We start from the raw sequence: 23,891 nt of genomic DNA on the forward strand, positions 1-23,891 counted from the left end.
TAATGTCGGTATCATCATTGTAGTCTGAATGATTATTCTTGTACTCTACCACTTTTTCTTTCAGTCACTGTCTTTTTCTCTTTCCCCAGATGCAAAGAGTCTCTGCCAACTCATCATCTTCGGGTCGTTGGTCAGAAGCTGGGAAAAACCTTGACAATGGGAAATTGCTAAACTACTGAGGGGATCATTAAGGAAAGGGCATTGAGCCTTTGGTTGTAAAGTAGGTATTGAATGCCGAGCTGTCCCCTCCCAGCACACTACCACTTTCCTGACCCACTTTCGATTGGACGTAATCCGGCTGACTCTGACTGATGTCCCTGCTCGCTCCATCCTCCTTCACCTCCCCGGGGGGCTGAGGCAACCTGCCGAGGAGCATGGGCAGGAGGGTGTCCGACCCGACGAATCCCGTGCCTGCGCTGGGAGTACCCTTAGCAGTGGGACGATGGGGCCCACTATGCAGTGTTGGGGTACAGACCTCTCCTGGATTGCGAACTCTTCCTTCCATCAAACGACACGTCAGCGAAGCGGCCAACCCGCAGCAAGCCCTCACCATGGCAACAAGTGCAGTGGAGACAGGAGGAGTTATCAGGAGTGACGGTAACGGTCTGTCGCTGTCCAAGGAGGCGTCTCAGAACGAAATCAACAACCAAACACAGGATGACATGGGGTCACAAGGGTCGGGCAGTGGCGTTTACTGCCAGATAAAAATGATACGGACGAATCCAACAGACTCAAAGGGGAAAAGGGCATCAAAGTACACCAATGGCAGTGTGGTGGGTTCTGACATGGTCGGAGGCGTTTGCACTGAGGCCCCAGAGGAAAAGCAGCAGAGCCAAGAAAAAAGAAAGGTGCAGTCTCTACGTGGCGAGCAACATCGTTCTGTGTTAAAGACTGGGGGCGTTTGCACAACGGTTCATGCCACTCCACCGCGGCCCTGTCGGATGGCGACGACCTCCTCGCCCCAGCTGTGCGGAACGTGCGGGAGGAGACGGTCGCAGCTTACTCAATGCACGGGCGCATGTCGCAGGAAGGGAGCACCTCAAATATCATCAAGCCAGACTTTACCACACCCCGCATGGAAGCAGGGTACAGTGCCGAATTACTCAAGAAAAGAGTTGGCTCTGGATCCCAAAAACCAAGACACACCAGTTAAAACCAGTAAAATCCCGCAGTTGTCACACACAATACCAAAAAGACACAATTCTAACTCCAGTAGTGCAGCACCCACTCGGAATAAAACAAAGAATCAGCAGACAAGGCCGCATTCTGCAGAGTTTACACACTTCAAGGACACCGCCACACAAACAGCTGACACACACCCAAGCAGGACTGTCTCACAGGCACCACCAACAAACTCATGTACTAAAACAGAACCACTTTTATCAGACAAACACAAGCATGATAAAAGTCAGTATGCAAATTTAAACTCCAAACCTCCAGAACCTTCTTATCAAACAAATACAAAATGTAGCACCCCTCCATCTCTCCCTGCAAAGAAATCCTCCAAAACTGCTGTCTCTAAACCAGCCAGTCTCATAGATTCCAACAAAAATATACAACAGGCAAACAGTCCCAAACAAAACGGCTCTAAAGAGACTAAACTAAAGGAGTTTCCAAAACAAAAGAGCAAATCTTTAGATGACCACACTCAGTCTTGCAAGACGCACAACACAGCGCAATGTAACGGCGCTCCAGCAGGACTAGTGGCTGGAAGTGCCCCTCGTGGCCTGGAGTGCAAGTTACAGAGTGTAGAAGAGAACCTTGTGTCCAATCAAGAGAAGATCAAGGTGCTCCTCAATGTCATCCTGGACCTGGAGAAGAGTAAGGCCCTCAGCGAAGGGTGAGGAAATGTGCAGATCATTACTTTTACATGTTTAGAAAACGAAATAGAGTTGAGGAGCTCATTTAGAATAGTTTTCTCAGGGATTCATAAAACGGTGGCCTTCACTGTGATAACTCAGGTCCCATTGATTGCTTGATGTGTTGCCCACTTGAGACAACCCTTACCTCCGATATGAAAACCTGGTCCACCCGCTGGCTAGTTGGTGTAATGTAATACATTCCAAATGCCATGCCTGTGGAGATTTAATGTAAAGTATGTAAGTATGTGTAATCCTATCTCAATTCCTGAAGGCATTGAGTCAATTCCTTGCAAATCCAACACTCATATCTTATCTACCTTATAAGGTGACTAGTCACCATGGTAACACCATTCCTTTCAAATGAGAAGGTATTGACCCGGAGAGGGGGGGAAAGAAAATCAGTTCCCCAAGCCCTCTCCAGTTATTTATTTTATTCCCGATACATCTAAATTGGCCAGTGCCCTCACCTAATTTACCAAACGCTGTCCACTTTTCTCTCTTTGAACCTGCTCCCAGTTATGTACCACTTAAACCTTCAGATGAAGTGCAGTACTGTACCCGTTTCCCCTGTTTGTTCATATTTCTTTCTGCAAACCTAAACACATTTCTGACTAACAACCATCATGTTTCTTCTTTCTCACCTTCTGGCATCTGCTTCCACCCTGACAACCTGTCTTACACTCAAGTACATCGTTATATGCTTTGATTCATCTTGCTATCTGCACTCTCATTTTCACCTCATTTATCTCCTGCAGCCTACACAATGTTTAAGCTTTACATTTAACTTCCTTTCAAGCACGCTTTCTTAACGAATGCTGATCTCACATGTGGTCATGCCATTAAGCCCCTATCCCACTGAGGGGTGAACACTTGTGAGGGTTTTCAAATACAGCGAAAGTTGTGTTCTCTGCAGGGTTTGTTCAAGGTCGCCAGTGTCGCCAGTGTCAAATTTTCCTTGTGATAAGAATCACTAAAACAGTTGGAGAAAGTTTTGTGAACATTTGCGACCCCGACGAATTCTGATGAGAATGCAATATTCGTTGAGACTGCAATCGTTTGCCCCTCAGTGGGATGGGAGCTTAATGGCACGACCACATGTGTGTTATATCATGTGAGATCAGCATTACTGTCTTTGGGATGGCACTCAAAACCTCGTTAATATAGAGCATGTAGATGGTGCTGAATTGATTGTCATAAAATTGAGTCTCGAAGATGATTTGTTACGTCTTAAAACATTTGAATGTTATTGAAGTGGACTTTGAAATTGCAGCCAGAATAGGTGCTGTTGAAAAGATCCCTACTATTTTGTAGTCTTAAAATAAACAAAACAATCCTCTATGGAAACTTAAGATACATCCGACTTCACCATCAAACTAAAAGGATGTTTCTAATTCTCTGCCTCGCTCATGAATATGGACAATAAAGGCACCCCTCTTTTTTTCTCATGGCGTTATATTTTCATCGGAGTTTCACCTGATGAGGGCTGGCAAATGTAACATCCCAACTGTATTGAGCAGATAATTAATCTCCCTTCAAGAAAAAAAGGGACCTAATTGTTACATTGGCACGTCTGTTTAACACATGCGACCATTGCCAGGTTATATCATTTAGCGTGTCCATCTAGATTTCTTTTAAACACAGGAGTGCCCTCGTCCCCTCTCAGGGTAGACAGATGTCCCGCACAGCAGGATAATCCCTATCAGATTACATTTGTGAAATGCAATTAAATGTTTAAGGCTCCTAAACTGAGTGTGCAGGCACTACAGCACTGCGCGTTAGTAGCTGAATGTTGGGGACATTTATATCTCATCTTAAGTAGTTGAAAAACTGAGGATGGAAAAAATGAGTTGAATGGGTGGGGAAGAGTATAAGAAATGTGATTTCAGCTCACAGAAGGAAACTGCACTAAAGCAAAGAGACGTTTGCTGCTGTGTTCAGCTAAAATAAACAATCAAGGCTTGCTTTTGTTAATGGTAAATACAATAGTAGTCATGCGGTCTATCTTAATGAATTAAAACTGCTATTTTACAGGCAGGCATCAGTTGTCTTCATGTTCATGTACAGTGTGGCCAACCCTCTGTTTTAATTTCTCCCAATTATCCTACACAGACAGTACAGGCGAATGTCTGCCATTAGATTGGCAAAACATTTGGCATCTTGAACGAACCCTGTCGAGAATGCAACATTTGCTGCTTTCAAAAACTCACAATTGCTCGCCGCTCAGTGGGAAATCACCTCTCATGCATAATCAGAACAGTTCCACAAACAATACTGCCTTTTCATCTATTTTTAATTCAGGGATACCGCCTGATTCATGATTCGAAAGAGGGAATCGTTTCTATGATTACAACTCACCGACAAACGACCCAACCCACCAGTCAACAGCAACCAAAACAATTGGATTTTTTGTATCGCTTTGGCTACAAATTTTAGTTGAGAATTTTGTGGCATCTTTCTTTAAGAAAAAGTAACACCTATTGAATTTGCACATCAGGTCTTCGAAGGATAAAATCAAAACATGTACGTCTTCTCTGGCTTCAAGAAAACACTCAGGACAAAGATCCTTTTCAACATTGTGAGATAAATTGTATCGGTAAACCTCACGTGCTATTTTGGGCTCTACAACCAAGAGACCCAGCTGTGTGCAGTATAAGTGGGTGGAGAGAGCAAGGAAGGTTGTGACATGACAAGTACAACTAAAAGTAAGAAAAATGACTTCTAACTTGCACAATTACACACAGTGTTGTCATTGTTTCTTGTATTACAAAAAAAGTTCAAGGTCACAAAATAATAATAAATATATTTGATCATATTTCACTCAAATGGAAGGGATTACTGGCCTTGTACACACTGATAGAAGCAAATACTTTAATTAGTAATTCATTTATACTGATAATGTTCATTATAAAAAGTGTGTATTTATTTGTATAAAATTCCTTTTTAGCCAAATTCCATGTGTATTTTCGCTATCCCCCATGTACTTGTTTTACATTAAATTGTATGCATCTATTTTTTGCAAGAAAGGTATTTTTCAAAAAGAACATAAAGCAATTCAGTAGGAAATAAGAACACAATCAGATACTGTGTGATATGTGAAGCACTTGTTTATCATTTCTGCAGCCGAAGCTCATACAGAACGGGTCAGGACATTAACAACTGTCCCACCTGCCAAAAGACAGCCTGCATCATCTACAGGTAAAAAAAAAGAAGAGGCTAATGTGATGTGTGAATAGGACTGTACATTATTTGTTTTGATGAAGTTTGTTTTTTTTCCTTCTCTACTTTCCCTGCTTCAAAACTTTCATTAAACAATTATTTTTGTTTCATTTTTCACTACCTCTTCAGTCTGGTCTCCTGCCGAATTTGCCCTTCCTGCTCCTCCTGATACTATAGACAGTACTTATTTAATTTATTTCAGTTTTGATGTATGAAATGTATGAACTCATCTCTCATTGTTTAAAATCAATATGTGAGTAATGTGATGTGCTCCCTCAGAAAGTTATATACATAAAGCAACATTCTGTGGATGCAAGCACATCACAATTGATCTGTCGTGCTTGTCTTTGTGGCCAGAGTGTAATACCTTGGTAAGTCATAGCATTTCGGGATCCGGGTGTGTGTTGTTACAGTCACAGTCTGATACAACACACTGTATACCAGTTTAATCCTCCAGTCATTATGCAAATCAGCAGGTTCTCATCTCGTGAAAGCAGCCTAATTTGCATTTCATGTCGTGTGTTGTAGCCTGGATCCATGCGCGCATTGCCAAAAGCCTTTAACATTCCTACCACACTGACTGCACACACTTAGCTGCAATAAAATGCAATATTCCCTGCACAAATGCAAATACGGTATCCTCGGGTAGACAGGTGCTGATTAATCAAACAAATCACAAGCACTTTGTTTTGTTTGTCAAAGATTTCCCATTTATCAGTTTCATTTGTGCAAGCAGTCCACGATGACCTATAAAGCACGCAGAATCATGCACCCCTCAGAAGGATAGTTGCATGCTGATTGACAAATATACAAAAATAAGTCATAGACAATTCGTGCTTTTGCCATTGTAAAATAATGTATTCATCCATCCCTTGATGCATTGTTCCTCAATTATTTTTTGTTATGCCCCCCCCCCCCAGGAAGAAGAAAATATTTCACGCCCTACAACTCCCCTCAGTGACTATAAATAAAATCATTTGTCTATAAAATTGTAATAAGTACACCTCTGCATAACATTGTAGCCGTCCCCCCAGGCGCTGCACCCCACCCTCATCCCCGAGGGGGACCTGACACATTATTTGAGAGGGACTTCCTTAAAGGAAATTCTTGCCGGCTGATATGAGGGTGGCGCCTGGGATTGAAACATCAACTCTAACGATTTGTGATTTACAAAATTGGATTTTGATGTGAGCTGGCTGCCTGGAGATATTTTGATTTTGCCGTTCTTAATTAAAGTCAATGACGGGAGACAAAAGGATAAACTTTTGACAGCCCCTCCGTTTTCCTCTGACAGCAACGAATAGAAATCCCATATGCACTTCATCATAAAAAGAGAGCATACCAGATAAAAACATTCTAAAGCAGAAGAGTTCTGGCTATGATACAGGGAATTAATCCCTGACACTTTCAAGTGAAATTGAAATTGGCTGAGTTGACTTTCAAACAATTATTTACCCCAAGCATATCCGATCAGTGCTGTTCTGTGGGGAGAATAAACCACAACAATTGAAGACAAATAGAAAAACATTGAGGAACATGTGACAGTTTGACTTCTAACTTCTAACATTGTGCCCTTATTTATGATCACCTTACACCTCCTTCACTTTGGCCATCTTGTGTCAGAGGGTTAACATTAATAGGGTTATTAAAATGCCAAAGGAATTTCTCAAAGGTCGTGATGCAGAGAATGGAAAGAAAGTCTAATACCTATATTTCAGTTTCTTTTGTATTTTAATTTCAAATGGAGGTAGACCATGACCAAAGACACGCGTGCAAATTTTAGTAGACTGGTGCCGGTACACTCGGCGTCAAAACGGGCATATTGTCATTTTCGTGGCGCAAGTCTCGTCTATCATGTTTGGGGCCATGTTGCCAGTTCACATAGCAGCCTCACACACAACGTACCAGCTCATTTGATGACACAGTAGTCTCAATTAGCGTAAAATCGGGTGGATTGTCATTTTTGTGCAGGATCATTTCATTTGGTGAGTTTGTGAATTCTTCACATTTCGGTTCCATTAAGTGAACGTGAATATATTTAGGTGCACGTTGACCTGCTTTGAACAATAGAATAATGTGTATGTAGACGGGGCATTTTGCTGGAATAGACCTATACTTGTAGAAAGGTCCTGTCTGAGTCTGGCAAAATACCAGAAGAAAGAATACTGCACCCATGCAACAGTAGAAAGAAAACTCCACCCATGCACACAGTTGGACTGCACTTTGCACTAGACTTGCATCGCAACTAAAATAAAGTCAAGGTATAGAGTCTAATGTTCTACAATACAGTACAGTAAGTGGACGTCTCGTCTGGTGTGTCTTCCTGACATCATTTTTTGATGGGATCTATACCCATTAGAGTTGTAAACCTCCCAGCCTCCTTCTCTGCCTCGTTTCATCCTTGATCTGTTATTCCGTGCACAGAGAACTCTCCATTGTCCTCTGTCGCAGCATATGAGGTTCTTACTCGGCCTCTTATGCAACTCATCTAACTGCTCTTTTGAGGCTCTTCCCTTCCTCGTTCACTCTACGCTGACCTCAGATTCATGAAAGTAGAGATGGCTTTCAAAATTCCATCTCTCTGAAAGTGTTATTTTCTCTCTGCCCGCATCACATGAGGAGACTGACTGTTTTCTTGTTCCTATTCATAGTATACTTTTCTTTTCAACACAAATATATGTCAGAAAAGTTCTAAAACTGTTGTCAAAAAATATTGATTTTGAACCCAAGAGGCCAGAAACCTCATAGCACAGAATGAGGGGTGTGTGAAGGTGTGGCAGACTGAGAAAGTGCATTAGATTTGAAGATGATACCTTAGAAGGGGGAAATTATATGCAATATATGTTGGAGACACCAGTCCTGAAACTGTTCAGACACACTTTATCTACAGTACAGACACATCAATGACTGTTTTCTTTAAGCAGTCATGCATGTATGAGAGTCAAACTCAGAATACAGTGATAAAGACGTGAAATATTGATAGATTATACTTCAAGTCTTCATCATTGTATTCTGAGTTTGATCCATCCATTTGTCTGTCCGTCCGTCAATCCATCCATCATCCATCCATCCATCCATCCATCTATATCCTGTTCTATTAATGGCTAAACAGGGAAATTCAATTGACACTGCGTGCTCACACAAACACATGAAGGCACACACGTACGCACTAAAACTACATCGTATGTAAAGGTATGAGTATCTTATATATAAAAGAAAAAGACCTGCAGCGGTGGACACTTCAGAGAGATTGGGTTGCAAGGATTGGGTGGTGGGGGAGCTCGGGATGATTGGGGGTGGGAGTTTTTTGTGGGGGTGGTGGTGAGTTTTACTTTGAACGCATCACACAGAACATCCAGCCTTTCCACATTCTTTGCTTATGTATACTTCACTCTGGTAGTTTTATTTCCAGCGCACCAATTCATCTCAAGAGCTGTTGACAAATGAGGAAGGCTACGGTCATTACAAAAAAGCCAGATGCATGAGTTAATATCTTGATTTTAAAGCATTTTCTTAACCATTCTAAGTTGTTAAGTTAGTAGATTTTCCTCTTCAAATCGATATTTCCTCCAACCTTCTCTTCTCTTGTGCAATAACTTGTTTAATGTTCTTCATGACTGTCTAAAAATGAGCTGTATAATAACAAATAAATTCATGCCACTTGACATGTGACATTAAACCTGCGTCTAAATTGCAGTCATTGCTGCGTGTCCACATTAACCACATCTCTCGTCCTCCCTCTCTGCAGTGTGGAGCACGACTTCCGCCAGCAAGAGGGACGCTTCCAGGGGGTGATGGAGTACCTGGAGGGAGAGTACGATGTGCCTGCACCCCTTCTGACCAAAGCCGCAGTGGCCACATCCCAGGCCAACCGGCCCAGCGCCAAAGCCCGTGTCAAGAAACTCCGCAAGAAGTGTTTCTGGTGGCTCTGATAGTAACACAGCAGCCTCTAAGCGATACAAGTGTGGTTGAGTCCAGAATGTTCCACTGCAAGGGAATTTCTTTGTGGTACAGTGACTTTGGAAAATAAGTGAAAATGGGACAAACATATGAAGTGCTGCTAAACTTCCAGTGTACTATATAACCAGACCTATTGATTATATTTTATTTTGTGCTCCAAATGGGGAGCCTAGCTTACCATTATATAGCCTGTAGCATACAGATGGAGAAGTAAGACATATTGCCACTTGGCAAAGTGTTTGTCCTGGAAGATACATTCAAAGGATCCATCAATAGAGATGAAAATGAATCACAATGTGGCTGTTTTGGCAAAATTACAATGGCAAAAACTGAGAAACAAAATAACATATATATGAAAAAAATCCCTGGAATTGAATAGCCTGATGTTGGCTGTAGCGCTAAGTGAAGGACACGTGGAGGAACACAATCTGAGGAACTCAACAGGGCAATAAAGGGACAGCCTGTTTGGGTGGAGACAGCAAAGTGTTTGAAATGTTAACGGCGAATACATTAAGAGACATGATGGAGCAGCTGATGACAGACTGACAACCTGTCTCGCGGTATTAACATTTGTGTCACCGTTGACCCACTCACTGATGGATTCTACACTGCATTTCCATTCAAAGTGGGCTTCCACTTTCGGCTCAAACTTTCTACAACTGTTCTCACTTAGAGTATATTCATTCGGGACTCATACGCATGCAACAAAGAATCTGTTGCAAAATGTGCGTACACCAGCAATGTATTCATTGTTCGTAATTGGTTTGTATGTAATGTTCCCAAATGTGCCGGGTTTAGGCCAATCTGAGCCCAAAGTAGCAAGATAGAGAGAAAAACACCCTTTTAATATAAACAGTTGGTTACAAACTAATGCAGTCTGGATTGGGCAAATTCTTCTGACACATCATTTCAACATTCTGTCCAAACAAAGGCCACAGCATTATTCAAGCCCATTTCTATTTGGCACACTCAGAGAGGTATGTTTAAGATAATTTCTGAAAACAGACAAAGACTAAGAAGTAGTAGTATAGCCCATTTGAACACTTTGATTCTCATTCTTAGTCAGTGATTGTAATATGCAGTTAGCGCCCCAGTGGCCATGTGTGAGCATACTGTACATCACAGAGAGAAAATGGAAGAATAGCCAGCATGTGGACAGGGGTATTGCTTTTGGTGGCCGCTTTAGTGTTGTCACGACATGGAAAACGTGATGATCTGGTAGAATACAGTGTATTAGATTTGACTGAGGCATGGAAGCCTAGACATGTCATCCCTGTGGCAACCACCTAAAGGGATATGCCCAGAACACCTCACCAGGGAGGTGTCGTGGAGGTCCTGATTAGAAGCCCAAATTGCAGAGCAGCAGAAACTCTGCTCTGAGCACCACCCAGATGACCGAGGTTCTACATTCTATCTTCTTAAACTTATTGCAGCCACTTGTTCTTTGGGCCACGACCCACAGCTTCTGATTATAGGTGAGGGTGAGATTGTAGATCAGCTAATACAGTACAGAAAGCTTTGCCTTTTTGCTCAGCTACCTCTTCACCGCGACAGATCGATAACTGCAGACACTCCACCAACCGGCCTGTCAGTTTCCAGCTCCATCTTCCCCTCACTCGTGAATGAGACCCTAAGGGTCAAACACCTTCTCCAAGTTGGCAAAGCACATGTAGATTGGTTGGGGGAACTCCCATGCAACCTTGAGAACCCTGTCCAAGATGCCAATGATGAAGATGCAATGCTAAATTAACACCTATCTGACGAACTCAGTCGAAAATGAACATTCTTTGCTTAATGGCTACAGAAATTTGGGGGGATCTCAGTAGCTAGTACGTACATGGTAATAATGTTGTGGCCAGTTAGTGTGCACTACGCAATATATTTTGAGACATCGAGTATAAATTTGACAGCCTTAAAGCTGCTGCCTAGGTATTCACGATACAATAACAATACAATACAATCCCACAACAGACAAAATAAACCCCCAAACTCATCAAAATGTTAAACAAGTCTGTTTTTCAGGTTGGCACAGTGGATTCAATTCAAGTAAGTTGACAGGTAAACGATTTACGGTATATAGATGCAGGTATTTTCTTAGAAGTGAACTGCTTATGCAATAAAACAAATACCCCGCCTACACACACACGAACACACACGAACACGACTGTCATCAACAAACAGTAACAGTCACCTACAAACAAAGACAATTCACTTCCACTTCTAAGCAATACAAACTCGAACCTTGTAAGCCTCATTGAACTAATTGCTGATAAGTAGCTAACAAATACAACCCTGGATGTTCTTAAAAATGCAGCAGTCTATTACCAATGTTTTGGGTATTTGGCCCAAAGTTGTCCTATAATGGTGTCCATGCATCTCCTCATATTTCTCCCATGTGTACAATAAACTAGTTTATTTTCCACAAGGCGCGTCTATTGCTGACTCAACATGAAGTCAACTGTGTAAATTGTGAGCATGCTGCTGTTCCAAAACAACACCCAAAGAGTCAATAAATTTATCTGATATACTGCCATACTGTTTGCACAGATATAACACTTAGCAACAGCTAAACTCACTCACTGGCCACAAAGTAGTTATGCTTGCTTCATCTAATGAAATCCTATACAAGGATTTTTCCAAAGATAAGTCTAAGTTTTGATTGAAACTTTTAGAAGGGCACCATTTTTATTGTGTTTGTAGTTTGCGGTGGCACCAAACTGTTGTGCACCACTCTAAACTACAAACAGAATAAAATGAAGTGGTGCTTTGAGAGACAAGTGACCCTGACTTGGGCAGTGAACTCAACTTAGCTCACGTGACAACAAAAACAAGTTTAGCACAATATTCTTTTAAGAAAATGGGCTTCAAGCTGTTTGATGCCACTTTCAGATAAGGTTTACTGTCAAACTAACATAAAATAAGGAAAATTACATTATAATACTTTTAGAAAAGGATATTTGAAGACAGATTGTGCAACAACCCATGTAGACAAGCAATATAACTATATTCACAAGCACTTTCCACTGAACGTAGAGTAATATTGTTATTGTGTTGTGATCAAGATATTACTGTATTATGTGCCATTTACGCTTACATTCCGGTGTACTTTCTAAGGAAGACTGTATTAAGTGAGTTCACAAGACCGTGATCTATTGAGGAAGCGTTAATATGCATATGTATATTGATGAGGCAACCCTTCCGACGTGACTATCATCCAAAATATAACGAGTCTCATTCTAAGATTTTTAAAGGATTATCACATGCCTATATTTGAGCACATATACGTATTGGGTGATAATGGATTATGTTTTACATAAGTAGAGTTGTCATAGAAGTCACATAGGAGGCTCACGGGCAGGCTGCATTGTCATTGAACTGGTAATGCCTATTCCCTCTCCTCCTTTGTTCAAGGAAGAACATGAAACCTGACAGTAGTTGTGATCTCTAAACTATGGGAAGACTTGACTATGCCCTCCGGGATGATTATAGCACAACAGATCGGTAAACCAGTCTGGAATGAACAGTGTGTAACATAACAGGGATTGCATGAAGCGGCCCTAAATGTCCAACATGGCTCCAAACAGGGTTTGTCATTGCTTTGATGCTTAATGGTATAAAAAAAAAAAAATCCAGAAAATCAGATGCCACTGATGAGTGCACATTTAGTCCTTATACACACTCACTAATAAAATTCTGGAAAATGAATTTTGACAAGTCCACTGTCTAAGCCACCTTGTCCAGTCGTAGATCAAAATTGCGCATTATTATCTTTGTAAAATGTATATTTTTATAGAGCTCTTGTACTGAATATCATTAGATTACTCAAGGGTACCTAATCAATGAGTATTGTTACACTTTTTTTGTACATTGTAGCATATACGGTACTTACAATTAGCGCATGTTCTCTGCCCATTGTGATGACTGTCTGGTTGATGATTCCCAGCAAAGAAACCACAATGTTTTGGATGTGCTGAAATGTTTCCCCCTGAGAAAAGAGCCGGGCAAAAGAAAGACAAAAACAGATGAGGATAAACAAGAAATAAGGAGCTCAGGTGCACATAAAAACTTTGCTAAATAATGAAAATGCAGCCACAAAATGTTTTCCAAAGGTCAATTAAAACACATGATAGTCTTCACCATACAGAAAATGATTGAAGTTTAACTGTCATTTTTCAAGTGGACTTTTCTCCAGAATATGTGAGTGGGTGAGTGTGTGCGTGTTTGTGTGTGTGTGTCATTGGATGCATGCGTGTGGGTGAAAAACAAATTTCTTCGTTTTTGATCCCTTTGAGAATATTTTTCTCATTTGAAAGAGGTTGAGGCCTATTCAAGCCTCTCAAATTCACATTCTACATTCGTGAAGTGTCATTCCCAAACCTGGAACTGAAATGTTATTTAAACACTGAAGTATGAAGTTGGGAGAACTGGGGCAAAGTTAGCATTCTCCTCCTGGTACTGCCCGAGGCATTGCTTAAAAGGCAACATCATTGCATCGAGGGGAAAAAAAACGAGTGATACGATGATAGAAATGATTCATCTTTTAAAAACAAACTCAAGGAAATTTCAAAGAATCGTTCATCAGCTATGAGGTAATTTTACATTTGCAGGAAATAAGACAACTCTTAATTCAAAAAGTGCAAATATGTAATCAAATAATGCATTTGTCATTTCACAAGTGGAAAATTCATAATTTTTAAGCATATATGTTTTTATAAAACCATGTTGTCATAATCTGTGCCTTTGCTGATCAGCCATGCTGAAAAACTGAGAGGGAGGACCAAATAAAAAACAAGTGCCAAGGTCCCAAAATAACAGATGTTATCTTGCAGTTTAAAGCAAGACACAACAAAAAAATATGGAAATTGTCCTTTTTCTTAAAAGGTTGCTCATAACCCCACCACCACACACACACACACACACACACACACACACACACACACACACACACACACACACACACACACACACACACACACACACACACACACACACACACACACACACACACACACACACACACACACACACATCAGGCTGTGAATTTCATTCCTTCTATCAATACATCTCACTCCCTCTTGCTCTCTCTGTGGGTTGGCAAAGCATCTTAAAAACGCACCACCCAGAGAGGTGGAGAGGAGAGGGGAAAAAAACAACAACGCAGGGGTGCAACATAAGGGGTTCGGAAGCAACATCACTCCCATCTCCTCTTTGCCTTTTTCTCCTGGTTGTCATGGTTATTATGCTAATAAACTAAAAACAGGGTAAGAAAAGGGATGGGGCCCAGAAAATGGATGGATGGAAACAAACAGCAACTTGATGCTTTTAAAAACACAAGTATTCAAGGAAAAACCAAAACATCAATCCGAACATGGATGTGCCTTTGATTTGATTGCACTCTACTGTGTGTTCATTACATCTAAAGATTAAGTTAAGCCAACCAATTGTCTGTCATGAGTAATTGCTTCAAACAAGAGCAAGAATTATTGTTTATCGTGTCATCTCGTCCTTGTTTAACAGTCCAGAACTAATATACAGCTGGAGACCAAGGATTTATTAATTCCAACAAGGAGCACCAAAGTAAACATTCAAGAACAACAAACAATTATTTGCTTGGCTGATTAGATTAAATCTTTTTTTTTCCGGCACACTTTGTAGTACAGATTCATAATACCAACACACGCGTGAGATCATACCGCCTTAACAAAGATAATGCTCACAGTTGGTCAAAAACTACAGAAATGTATTTATTCAACAATTTTTTTGTAGAACTGGAGTCCTGCTTCTACCTCTTTGGTTAGTGAGACAAAAGAGGCCAAAATGCAGCAAGATGCACACTCTATGATAAACACATTAGCATGAACAAACCTCAATGCCAATGAAGTTGGACATTGTAGAAAATGTAAATGCAAACAGATTGCAAGGATTTGCAAATCATTTTCAACAATTAGCAAATTTGAAAAACTGGTAAATTTGAGGAATGGAAAAACACCAATTTGGAATATTCAACATGTGAGTTTCATAACTGGGTGTACTAAAAGGGGCATCCCCAAAGGCCTTAGATGTTCAGAATGATGTCCACCCTTTCATGAACAAATAGACCTGAAAATATTTTAGCAGGTTGAGATCATTTTTCAAAGAACAACTGCAATCTGTTTTATACACGGCCCAATTTCAAAGGAATTGGAGTTTGTGTTTCAAAACAATATTTTTATACATCTTTTATTGTATAATATAGAATGGGTGTTCTAATCAAGTGGCCAATAAAGGATTGCTGCTTAACAGCACTGTTTTTCATTTTGACCTTCCCCAAAATTCATGAAAACCATGAGTTGTAGCTTTTATAGTAGAAAAATATGAGTATATTTGTACATTTTCACACTGTGCCACCCTCCACTTTCACTTTACCCTCAAGCCCATAAAAATCCTCATCGGCATTAATTACATGTCTTTTCTTCCCCTTCAGTGTACGTTTGCTTCATTAGTGCAATGCACATGAACAGAACTGGAGAAGCAAAACCTTTCCTTCTTGAAAGACTCGACAGGTAGTCAAAAAATCACCAGAGCAATTAAAAATAAACGATGCAATGTGTGTGAGGTTGCCGCAAAACATATAATTCTAATGGGCCCTGCTGCACTGAGTGACTTGATGATTAAGGACAGAAAGTCCTCGGGTGTGTTGCTGAGCAGTGAGGTTAAACTGTGCTAATGATGCTGACGAACCAAGGACAAGTAGTGTTTTGCTAGTTCCGGGTGCTGATGCAGTGACGTCTATATCAAGCAAATGTTACATCCAAATTTGAAAATAAAATCCTCTTCAGATTTGTGTGTTAGTTAATGGTGTCTTCCTTGGTGGACACATAAACCCTCTACAAAAAACTATAGGGTTAATCAGTTGTCATTTTGGTGAGAACCTGAGAACCGACTAAACGACCACCTCTCCAACTATGAACATAAACCTAGATCCTTTTATGCACAAACACTCTGATGATCACACAATTTTGTTTGAGCACATTTTTCTATTAAGTCACTTGCGGGATCCCTAACATTGTGAAGGTGTTAAAAATCGTGTTACAGGACAATACAACATAATGACTTTGACAACTTTGTCGCCCGGGTGCTGGATCTCATCAAATTATATGTTTGCAGTGTTTGTGTAGGTGGCTCACCACATTGTCTTTGCTCAGGACCTCCAGAATGTTGTTGAGCAACTCTAGACTTTTTCTCCTCTCATCATGAGGGCCGTCCGCCATGGTGACCAAAGCTCTGCTCAGCTCATGCAGCATCATTGGCAACAAGATGTCTCGACATTCTGAGAAAAAACACATCCAAACGGAAGGTTTAAATGCAAATTACTCAAAAAGTTAATTGACTAACTTTGGGCAAACATAGAATACAAAAGGTCTTTTAGCCAAGATCCTCAAGACTTGTCCAAATGTTCTTTTTAGGTTAAATAATGCTTCAACTGACACCTGTGCTCAACCTGAGGGCATAGATAGAAGGGAGACCAATGAGAAATGATGCAAGCATCTTAAATTTCTTATTTAACCCTCGCCTGAGAATGTATGATATTAATCAAATGTCTATTGCGGTTTCATGCATGTCTGCTGCTGTCAGACACACAGCCATCACATCAATCACAATAATGTCGCTGCCTTCTCCTTTGCACTGATTAATCCAAATATTCCGTTTGTTCATTTGTTACCTTGGCCTCCAACATACTTCATCATCACAATTAAGTCCATTAAAAAGTGAGGAAGCATCTAATTAGAGACCTTTTATAGACCTCATTGACGCTTAAAAGATGCATTGATATTGTTTTTCTGATATTTGTAGCAAATATGTGAGCCAGCAAAGACAGATTGCCATGAATTGATTTAAAATTATTCACTGTCCTCACATAAAAGCACGATTTTTCAAGTTTATGAGATGAAAGCATTGTTTTTGAATTGACAGGACATTTACTCTACTTACTTTAAAAGGACTTGAGCTCATTTTTCTTCTTACAATTTACACCAGCTGCTGAGCCACTCTACAGTGTTTATGTAAATGAACACGGTGTCTGGTTTGGAGATGTTCCAAAGAAATGCTGCCAAATCACTAATAAACAGCATTTGAAGCTTTATGGTAGTTAAGTCAGAAATGAGCTGGAAGCAGATGAAGCCAATTAAAGGATTAACCATTGAACACCATTGTCATTTTAATCCATTTTGGAAGGGGTCATAAATCATTCATATTTAATTTGATACAAATATCTCATGATCCAGCTCCGCCAGGGTTGGTGTTAGCATGAGGGCTACCCCACTGGAAAAAAGCAAAGCAAAAGCTTCCTGTCTCAGTTTGATGACATGAACATAAAACATTTATACTGCAATCGAATCATGTTTCCACACAATTATTATGGAACAATACTGTAGTTCTTAAGAAGGCAAAAAAGCCCGACTCCTTCAGTAGGTTCTCCATTATTGCAGCAATCAAGCTTAATGGTCAATTATAAGTATGTTTTATGTTACAATAAAATGTGGATAGAATCCCAACTGAGAATGTGGTGAGAGGTGTGTACAACTCCCACTATGTTAGTACTATCAATATCTGCAAACAAAAAGCTAGCACAGAAGGACTTCATGTTTTTCTTTACTCTTCAAAGCTTATGAGTATTCCATCTCAGTGTTTTCTTTAGATACAGACACATATACTTTATAATATTTTTAAACTGGGACTGTATAACTATCTCAAAAACTTGATGTGAGAATAATTTTGGACTCCACACCTAAAATATAGTTAAAAACAACTGCCAGACCTGACTCAACAAAAATTGTGTTGCATTTTATGAACTTAACTGTATAAAATGCAAAACATGCAAATACAATTTACAACATAAAACATTTGTGTATGAAACAACATTTACTATAGAAAAGTGAAAATCAAAAACTTCTCTTCGAGCAAATTCAAATATATTTTGAGCTTTATGGTCATTTGAGTTAATTGTGTTTCATACATGATCCCACAAAATCAGTAACTATGAAGTTGATTTGAAAATGCAATATTTTGAGAACATGAAAGTCATTCACAACAATGACAACACAATCTTCAGATATCGTCTCAAAACACCACTAATATTCCAACTACTAATATTAATTAGAATGAAATTCCCAAATAAAAATGATGAAATTGGACAAAAATCCTGAGTCGCATTCAACATATCTAACTGCAAAATGATCTCTCTCATCCAAGTCGCTGCTCTCTACACAATGGAACCACCCACACAAACCCTTTCATCTTCTCCTTGTAGACGCAGGTATAGAATCTAGATACATATATACCCATTAAAAGCCCATTTAGGCTAATGCTTGTTAGATCCATTTTTAACCGAGCTGAGACCGCTTGCTTCCCACCCCTTGGGAGCAGAGAGTGTGCGTCACAAGAGGCCCTCTATGCCTTGCAGCGACAATCAAATCTAACATTAAAATCAAGAAAAAGGACCGAGAGAGTGAAAATTAAATACTATAGGGTGTGACTACTTGAAAATCCTTCTTGGGAACAGTTTAAGTTTACTAAAATCGATAGGAGTGAAATATTTTAAATAAATAAATACTGGCCTATAGTAACTTCTGCTGAATTGCATAACAATTACATTGATATAAATATACACAAAAACTTAAATACATCAAATTTCTGCTTTATAAATTGTTGCTTCATTCGTCCACTTTCTATATATAGTGTTTGTCCTCATTCAGGCTGTGGAAGAGCAGAAGCCAAGTCCTGCTGGCTTTAGGCAAGAGTAGAACTACATCCTGGAAGGGTCCCAAGTCAAAGGCACATCATTTATAGACTAGTGGAGACAAACAGCCGCTCTTTATTTGAACTACCATGCATGTTTGTGGAATGTTGGAAGGAAACTAGAGCACCCGCAGAAAAGCCATGCAAACTGCACTCAGACAGGTCAAAGGCATGATTCCAACCTGGAAATAAAAATTATTAATTTTTGTATTCTTTTTTATCATGTTGTTAAAGCTATTTCATAATCTAACCCTAACCCTGGACTGGTCGCTAGCCAACGGTAATAATTTCAATTTATCTTATAAAAAAAACAATTACATGTTAATTGATCTGACCTGAGGCAACACTGATTAAAAGGGTGCAATCCATGAACAGAACTATAATAGGAACCAAATTTAAAGATGGGGAACATTATCTGATCGATAGCCTCCAGAGCAGAAAGATAAAAAGGGCACAAATCATAGTTTGATGAGATGAAAATAAATATAGTGATGCTCAAAAGGAGCATGCCCACTCCATTCTTTCTGATCAATAAGGGTAGAGGGCAGCCTTTTTTTTTATTAGGGACAGACTTGATTAATCTGTCCAAAAAAAAAAAGGAACAAATCATCTTTCTTGCACTTGTGATGGAGATAACAAAGACTTGTGTGGCACAGCGGAATGTTTTGTGCAAGCATAACAATTAATCCATCTGCCTTCTGGGGACGAGCTAGATTCTTCATTAATCAACTCACTTGAGAATTTCTTTCCCTGGTTAAATCTAGAGCCACCCTTGCAACATGTTCATAATTCAACAAAGTAAACTCAGGTGATATTTCCTAAATGACAGAACCAGTTTAGGTCTGGATTTAGCTGAGAGGATTTGCTCGCAATTTGATGCCACAAAAGCTTTTTGTTTTTTATTGGTTTAGGAGCCACACTGAAAACATAAATAAAATCTAGACTGAAGTGTTAAAGTGCTGGAGGATTGACGAGTGCATTTGCAAAAGTTACACTTTAGAAATATTAATCAGAATGGTGTGAGGAACAAAGTGTTTCTGAAAGGTCTTGACACTTCTGGTTTTGTAGCTGCAGTACATTTCAAGTATTACTTGGGTTTCTTTTTGTGTGATCTGACTCAAACTAATGACTCTGTCAGTCAGCATACATAAAAGAGCTTCCAATGTGCAAAAGGAGGACAAGCAAAAGTGAAAGAGCACATTTGAGTCGGGGTGTAGTAGTCCGTCCAATCACAAGTTGACAGAGAATGGTTCTTCCTATTCCATTGAGGATGTTCCCATCAAAGGACATCTCATAGTTTCAAGTCCAACTGTAGATGACCAAGTCCATCTTTGACAGAAATCTCCTTCAATGTTTTCTGTATAGTCTTTTGAAGGATTGATAAAGTAGTGGTTCAAAGAGGCAGCTTGCCTAATGCAGGCATGACATAAATTCCTGCAAAATATGCTCGATACAATCTGATGCAAGGCTAAAAAGCAAAATAAATATGGAAAGATAATGGATGGAGTTTCTAAAAGTTCCTTTCACAATACAACAAAAGCAGCCTGTCATGGGCTATTTTTACTTTTCACTGCAGGTCGAAGCACCTAATTCTGATTCAGGGCCAATCGCTTCTCTTGTTTGACTGTCTCTCTATCTACTGTAAAGCCTTGCATAGTTTAGAACATTCTGCTTACATTTACTGAGCAACTTAAATAACCCCCATACACCCCAGAAACATGCTTCTTAAACACGAAATTGAAAGCAAGTGTGACCAAAGTCAGCTGGGATTGGGGCAAATTTATGCATGAGCCAAACAAACATAAAATGTATATAAAAGAGGAGAATATCTCTGAATGTTCTGAAAGTTCTCCTAAAATTATTCAAAATTTTAATTCCAGTTCACCGTTTTGGAAGGCTGGAGCCAAAATTCCACCCTGCATCTCAGGACCTCGAGGCGGAAGTGCTGACCGGTTTTCGACCGTGATGTCATCATTCATACATTATAAATCAATCATTTAATTTTAACAGTTACTCTTGAATTTGTAACAATCAATTAATGGAGTTCAACATCTTGATTTTAAGGCATATTTCAGCCTTACACAAAGAGTTTGTGCTGCTTCACACAAAAAACTTCTGTCACGTTGGCTTGCTTGAGCTACACCGTGGCCCAAGGGGCTTTTACTCAGGTAGGAACACCACCTACACTGGTGTGCTCCTTCAAGGTCACATAGTTAAAGCGATCGTTTTGAAGTGATTGCGCTTTCAAGTAGAGTGCCACTGCAGCTGACCATGTAATGTACACTCGCAATCCTGAAAACATGTCACTAAATAAAAACGTATTCTTGGTTCAATCCACTCCAAATGACTATCAACTGGCTTTGCAATACTTATACCTTATCTTTGCCTTTTTATTAGTCTTTCAGCTGTCTTGTGAATATTTGCACTGCTCGTTCCATTGACCAACCACAGCATAATGTACTGCACAAATGCTTACTGAGTTGCATTGCTTCCCAAGCAGTTGAACAGGGTATCCTAGTGTATAAATCTCTAAACATGTTAACATAAAGTTATGATGTAGGAGGAACATATTTTCATGAACCTTTGTTCTTGTTTTTCATCTGTTATGTCCATCTATATTTTGGTGCTAATACGTCAAGATAACTTATGATAGAGAAGTGCTTCTGGATATTAGAAAAGCACACCATAAGCTTTCTTTGGACTTCCTGGACTTTAGCTTTCTGCTGTGCTCGGAACTCCAGCAACCAAAACTAGTATCCTGCTAAAGAACCAAGCAAAAGATTACAAAGCAGCTGTCAGCAGACATATCCTAAGTTACCTGACCACACTACCTAGTTTGCTGCTAGCCAATGTGTGGTCACTCAACAATAAGATGGATGAGCTGAGAGCCAAGGAAACACCTCAATATGAAATCAGGGATGCTGTGCTTGGATTTGTATTCAAAATCTGATCACTAACAGTGCATCAGAGTCAGCGACCCACTCAGTCTACTGCTGAGCGTGCACAGCCTGCCTCAGGTAACAAAGGCGGTGCATGTGCTATTACATTAACAACAGATGGTGGTGTGTGGACAGTGATGCACATTTAAAAATATTCTCCCAATGAACCATCATCTCATCTTAATTCCAACAAAGGAAAAAGACATACTGGACGAAATATAATGTTAAGTGAGGGATGTGTCCAATTTGCAAAATCCATTGCACTTGATGAGTATTATGTTGTTTGTGATCTTTGCCAGCCAAAGCAGATTCCTGATTTCACACTACATGATCAGATCCTTTACACACAGACATCTTTAACGTGTCCCTCTTGGATAACATTTGTTCATTTGTCTGTGCCCACCTCTTTCAAATACTCACCAAAGTGCCACTCCCAAGAGAGGAAAAAAATTAATTGTCCGAATACCCCCCTCTCGCCATTCCACTCAGAACAGTTGTGACTAAGTTCTTTGGGAAATTAGTCACAACATGTATTGTATACAGAAAACAGTCCTTGAACCTTTTGACAATCATTCTCCATGCAGCCCTCATCCATAAAGCACAATACAGTATGTTGGAATGCTGTTTATTGACTACAACTCGGCATTCAACACGGTCATCTCAAGCAGACCGGCTGTGAAGCTGCTCACCCTCTGACTGACATCACTCCACTGCAAATGAGTGCTGGATTTTCCCACAGAGACTTCCAAAAGTCAGAGTTGGCACTAGAATCTCAGCTCAGGCAAAAGGACAGTGAGCACGGGAACCCCCTTGAGCTATGTGCTTGAACACCCATGACTCGGCTGGTGTCCTCTTGCCATGAAAATAGTCTCTAAATGCAGATTAGACCAAAGAAATCATTATCGACCCAAGGCAGAGGAAAAACAGATTGCAGCCCTTGCCACCAACAGGAGTCAGGCGATAGTGACTTCAAACTGCTCGGTACTTCCCAATTAGTGATAACCTTACATAGACCCACATCAGGGAGGATCAACTTTGTTAGCACAGTGAGATAACTCGGCATACACCCAAACCTTTCAGCAATTTCCACAGAGAAACAGTTTATAAACATTCAGGACAGGAAGACTCTCCAAGCGTGTCATTAAAAGTGCAAAGCACATCCATGGAGTAGCACTCACACTACTACATCACATTTATGACAGCTGTGCCACAAAGAGGTCACAGAGCATTATCAGAACACACCACACCACAAAACACACTTTTTACAGGTCTTCCAACTGGCAGTTGCTACAGGCAAGTCACACAACAGGACTAAAAATATAGCTTCTACTAACAGGCTAGCAGACTCAAAGGACAAAATCTAGAGCCGACAACCACCCTGTTGAATGCCTACATCTTTGGATAATGTATGCACTAATATTCTTATATCATATTATTGTTTCGGGAGTTGTATGAATTAACCGACATTATGACACACTCTAAGGCTGACGGAAGGATCTGCCATCTACGTAGATGTCTTTGGTGCACCAATACATCAATAAATCTTGTACTGCTGCAGATGACAGATTAAGGCACTCACAGTTTAGAAGTGGGGGAAATACGCAACAGGATAGAGTAGTAGAGCTTTACAGTCATCGATCAGTTGGAGAAAACCACACGTGAAAAGATTTTTGAGCAAGCCCACAAACACAACAATTGGCGCACAGTTGATTTAGCTTTTTTTTTTTGGGTATGTAGGTAGGTTGGTAGGTAGGTATCATCTATCTATCTATCTATCTATCTATCTATCTATCTATCTATCTATCTATCTATCTATCTATCTATCTATCTATCTATCTATCTATCTATCTATCTATCTATCTATCTATCTATCTATCTATCTATCTATCTATCTATCTATCTATCTATCTATCTATCTATCCATGCACGCACACATACACGCACACACACACACACACACACACACACACATACATATACATAGTTTTAGAGACAGCAAATGCCCAAAAGACAATTACTTTTACTATTACCGGAAGAAGATGAAATACTTTCCACTTCACAGACCTAAACCCGGTTTGTATAATTTATTGTCGTCACGGACATACGGCTCTAGTGTATTTGAATCTGCTTTTGCTAG

At 39.9% G+C, this 23,891-nt stretch overlaps 2 protein-coding genes across 6 annotated transcripts in view; one reads left to right on the forward strand and one right to left on the reverse strand.

Moving 5' to 3' along the window:
- The window catches only part of dock2 (dedicator of cytokinesis 2), a 116,342-nt gene that overhangs the window by 29,921 nt on the left and 62,530 nt on the right, over positions 1-23,891 (reverse strand). For all 5 annotated transcript variants that reach the window (XR_015063315.1, XM_085903732.1, XM_085903722.1 and 2 more), the window contains 2 exons: positions 16,205-16,347; positions 12,928-13,023 (listed from right to left, as the gene is read on the reverse strand). Coding sequence is in view for 4 of the 5 variants with exons in the window: in XM_085903732.1 (XP_085759858.1) it covers positions 12,928-13,023; positions 16,205-16,347 (239 nt within the window). In the remaining variant the exon portion in view is untranslated. The remainder of the gene's footprint in view (positions 1-12,927; positions 13,024-16,204; positions 16,348-23,891) is intronic.
- Positions 375-9,719, forward strand: insyn2b (inhibitory synaptic factor family member 2B). The gene is made up of 3 exons (XM_085903769.1): positions 375-1,840; positions 4,983-5,057; positions 8,827-9,719. The coding sequence occupies exons 1-3, from the start codon at positions 375-377 to the stop codon at positions 9,008-9,010; spliced, it is 1,725 nt and encodes a 574-aa protein (XP_085759895.1). The 3' UTR covers positions 9,011-9,719.

The sequence above is a fragment of the Syngnathus leptorhynchus genome, chromosome 2 (assembly GCF_054491065.1).
Source record: "Syngnathus leptorhynchus isolate UIUO chromosome 2, UIUO_Slep, whole genome shotgun sequence".
Lineage (NCBI taxonomy): Eukaryota > Metazoa > Chordata > Actinopteri > Syngnathiformes > Syngnathidae > Syngnathus > Syngnathus leptorhynchus.